We start from the raw sequence: 4,510 nt of genomic DNA, 5'->3' as shown, positions 1-4,510 counted from the left end.
TATATATACAGTATATATGTATGTTTGTATAGGACCTAAATAAACAGCTTCTGACACTTAATATGTCCTTATACATCCTTTGTTTATTTCTGTCATATATTTTATATATTGATATGTTTTTTTTATATGAATTACTATTTCCTGATCACTTGACCTAGCCCTTTCTACCAACTGAAAGTGAAAGCAGAATTTTCTCATCAAAGGATCATGATCATCTATCGTGTTACCCTTTTTTTTCTTTTTTACTATAATTTAGATTAGAAATTTCAGTTATTTTATTTTATGTATCTGAAGATGCACCTTCCTAAATGTCTTTGTATGTCAGTACTGCTGATGATCGCGGATGGTATGTATTATCCTTTTACAAAAGAGCAGAAACTGCAATGTAGGCATGATTTTTCTCGGTTTAGTTATCAAATATTATTACTTATTTATTTTTGATGAACAATTATTAAACAACTTTCTTAAAAAGTAAATAAATGAAAAACACGAAGTTATAGTGGCAGTCATCTGATCCTCCAGTTGTCCTGAAATAGTAATGGTGGTGCCCTGGCTGTTTTTAGATCCGATGTGTCTATTAATGTTATTGATGCTCTTAGTGTCTCATTATTTGAATGCTTGGTTTTTAAAATCAATGGTGTTTCACCTGTTTTTTTGTGCTGCTCATTTACCGTTTACCAAAACCAAATCCTCTGTTTTTCTCTGAATCTACTGAGTTGTTGACATTTCTTAGCTCACTCTGTCCAGCTATGGTTCTGACTAGTGTAATTTATTTTCAGATTGATAATCAAACTTATGTTAATACTGTTATTTTTTTAGACATCAGTAATAATTAATGGATGGCTTTAAATGCACCTAGCATGTTAGTTTTCCTACCCATAAGCTGGGACATATATTGGAAGTGTTTGTTCTGTTGGGGTTGGTATTCAGTCACTCGATAGTACTGACATGAGTATCTAACTATAATGATATGCCTTCATGATCTTTGTCTGAATTTATTATTACATTTCATAATATTTAGCATATGGATTTCACACTCTTTTCCACTTCTGTCAAAGTGATTTGTATCTCTAACTCTGTTGAGCACTATAATTCCATGCTATCTGCATTATTGGATGAATATGCATGATTGCAAGAATGGGTTGTTATATTTAGGAAATCTTGTCCATGGTACACTGCTGAACTACGTTTAATGAAATCTGCTGGAAGGCAACTAGAACGGCAGTGCAAAAAAATCTGGTCAAACAGTTCATAAGCTTATGTACACGGAACAACAGGCTGTCTATCATTCTGATTTAAACACAGCATGCAAGGATTATTATTCAATAATACTACTGGTGATGTGGCAATTAATCCTCTGTTAAAGACTGTTGACAAACTTCTTAAACCTTCTAAGGATTTTGTTCATTCCTCTGTTGATCAATGTAATAGGTTTCTTAATTATTTCACCAGTAAGATTCAGGACATATACAGTTCTTTAAAGTAATAGTTCACCCCAAAATAAAATGTGATGTTTATCTGCTTACCCCCAGGGCATCCAAGATGTAGGTGACTTTGTTTCTTCAGTAGAACACAATTGAAGATTTTTAACTCAAACTATTGTAGTCTGTCAGTCTTATAAAGGAAGTGGATGGGGAATCAAGGCTTTGAGAGTCAAAAAAACAAACAAAACCAAATTAAACCCTGCGGCTCGTGATGATACATTGATGAGTAAAGACACAAAACAATCGGTCTGTGTAAGAAACTGAACAGTATTTATATAGTTTTTTACCTCTGATTCACTCAATGTCCGAACTGTCCTGAGCATGTTCTCAACAGCCGGTGTGTGATGAGTCTTATTCTTCTTATTGCTTCACAGTGGATCTCAGACTTATAAGTGCATTACCGCCACCTATCTCTCAAATGAACCATTGACACTCTATCTACAATCTCAATCAGGAGTGTCAATGGTCCACTTGAGAGATAGGTGGCGGTAATACACTTATAAGTCTGAGATCCACCGTAAAGCAAGAAGAAGAAGATGAGAACGCGCTCAGGACAGTTCGGACATTTTCTATGGGGTTAAGGTCAGGCGAGTTTGCTGGCCAAGTAAGAACAGGGATACCATGGTCCTTAAACCAGGTACTGGTAGCTTTGGCACTGTGTGCAGGTGCCAAGTCCTGTTGGAACATGAAATCTGCATCTCCATAAAGTTGGTCAGCAGCAGGAAGCATGAAGTGCTCTAAAACTTCCTGGTATACGGCTGCGTTGACCCTGGACCTCAGAAAACACAGTGGACCAACACCAGCAGATGACATGGCACACCAAACCATCACTGACTGTGGAAACTTTACACTGGACCTCAAGCAACGTGGATTGTGTGCCTCTCCTCTCTTCCTCCAGACTCTGGGACCCTGATATCCAAAGGAAATGCAAAATTTACTTTCATCAGGGAGCATAACTTTGGACCACTAGCAGTCCAACTTGTTCTTAGCCCAGGCGAGCTTCTGACGCTGTCTGCTGTTCAAGAGTGGCTTGACATGAATGTGACAGCTGAAACCCATGTCTCTGTACACGCCTGTGTGTAGTGGTTCTTGGAAGCACTGACCTCGCAGTCCACCTCTTTGTGAATCTCCCCCACATTTTTTGAATGGGGTTTTGTTTCACAATCCTCTCCAGGGTGCGGTTATCCCTATTGCTTGTACACTTTTTTGTACTACATCTTTTCCTTCCCTTTGCCTCTTTATTAATGTGTTTGGACACAGAGCTCCCCAGAACAGCCAGCCTCTTTGTAAATGACCTTTTGTGTCTTGCCCTCCCAGTAAGGCGTGTCAATGGTCAGTTTTGGACAACTGTCAAGTCAGCAATCTTCCCATGATTGTGTAGCCTACAGAACTAGACTGAGAGACCATTTAAAGGCCTTTGCAGGTGTTTTGAGTTAATTAACTGATTAGAGTGTGGCACCAGGTGTCTTCAATATTGAACCCTTTCACAATATTCCAATTTTCTAAGATACTGAATTTGGGATTTTCCTTAATTGTCAGTTATAATCATCAAAATTAAAAGTAATAAACATTTGAAATATATCAGTCTGTGTGTAATGAATGAATATAATATACAAGTTTCACTTTTTGAATGGAATTAGTGAAATAAATCAACTTTTTGATGATATTCTAATTATATGACCAGCACCTGTAGACCAAGAGAGTGCAAAAGTCTTTGGTATATATAAGAAATAGCTATGTGCTTCAGCAACTAGCTCCCCATCTAAGAGGGTTTTTAGTGTCAGTGGGAGCATAGTTTTATGCCACAGAGCTTCTCTTAAAACCACAGACAGTTGACAGACTTGTTCTTAGCTAAAAAAAACTTGTATTTCTTCTTTTTTATAAAAACTTATCCCAGTTTAATTATTTTCCCCCAGTTGCATAGTTAAATTGTGAATTGCATGCACTAAAAAGTTGACAGAATGCACTTTCTGTACTTGTTTTGCACTACATTAGTTATAGGCCTACATATGTTCATTTAATAAAAAACAGTAAGTGATCACTTGGTCTAGATTTTTTTTTCAGCTGCTTAAATTAGCTGTTCAATCGAAATTGTTTTTGTTGTTTTTGTTTTTTTCTTTTTTAATGGGCAAAAGAAAATCACTTTTTTTTTTTCTTTTTTTTTTTAATGCAAATGCAAACATATCTAGATATATATGGAATATTGTAAAAATTTAGACAATATCAAGATTCAGGACTGGGCAGATCAACTTCAGATTCCCAATCAATCAGCCATTCCTCTGTGTCTAGCTCCACCAAATCTCCCACGGTCACAGATTTTGCTGGCTCACACCCCTGGTCAGACTCGCAGTTGGGCTCCAGCTCCAGGGCGATAATTGGCACTGTAATCCTCAAAGTTCGTTTGTCAGGGCAGGCGGAAGCTCTCTTTCTGTGGGGGGCTCAGGTTTCGTCTCCATGATGTGGGGTGATGGTGGGCTGGGCTCTGAGTCTGGTTGTGGTATGAATTGGGGGTATACACTCTTCAGACATCTAAGTATTGCCTCCATCCAGCAGAGTCCTTTCATGTCTGGGAGGCCTACTTGATGGTAGTAGTTAGCCACGATCCAGTACAAAGATTTACATGTCGTATCGAAGTATGAGTGGACAGCAAGATGGCTGAACTGAAGAGTATAGTCTATTAAATTCAGGCCACTCCAGGCCAAAGCAGCAAACTGTGCTGCTAAATCCATTTTTAGTCCAGTCTTCTGTCACAAAGTGTTGCTTAAACATGCACAACGAGGAAGATAAAGATTCAAAACATTCTTTAATAATATTCACAAGTAAATCCAAACAATGTAGGCAAGCAAACATGGTAGCAATGACAAAACTGGCCAAAATGGACACACTGGAACTTATACACAAGGCAAACAAGTTAAATTGATGACGAACAGCTGCAAACAATGACAATCAAATCAGAGACTTTGGTAACACTAAAGCCGCATTCAGACTGCACGATTTTAGCCCAGTAGGGCTTGGGCGTGTCATTA

The 4,510-nt window shown here is 37.9% G+C and overlaps 1 protein-coding gene across 1 annotated transcript in view; it reads left to right on the top strand.

The window, feature by feature from the left end:
- The first annotated feature begins 178 nt into the window (after positions 1–178).
- LOC122143976 (butyrophilin-like protein 10) overlaps positions 179–4,510 on the top strand; it is a 48,847-nt gene continuing 44,515 nt past the window's right edge. The window contains exon 1 of the mRNA XM_042754580.1: positions 179–346. Coding sequence (XP_042610514.1) covers positions 283–346 — 64 coding nt within the window. The 5' untranslated portion in view covers positions 179–282. The remainder of the gene's footprint in view (positions 347–4,510) is intronic.

Source organism: Cyprinus carpio, unplaced genomic scaffold, assembly GCF_018340385.1.
Source record: "Cyprinus carpio isolate SPL01 unplaced genomic scaffold, ASM1834038v1 S000006550, whole genome shotgun sequence".
Classification (NCBI taxonomy): Eukaryota; Metazoa; Chordata; class Actinopteri; order Cypriniformes; family Cyprinidae; genus Cyprinus; species Cyprinus carpio.
The sequence above is the reverse complement of the archived record's forward strand: the minus strand, read 5'-3'. Positions and strand labels throughout refer to the sequence as shown.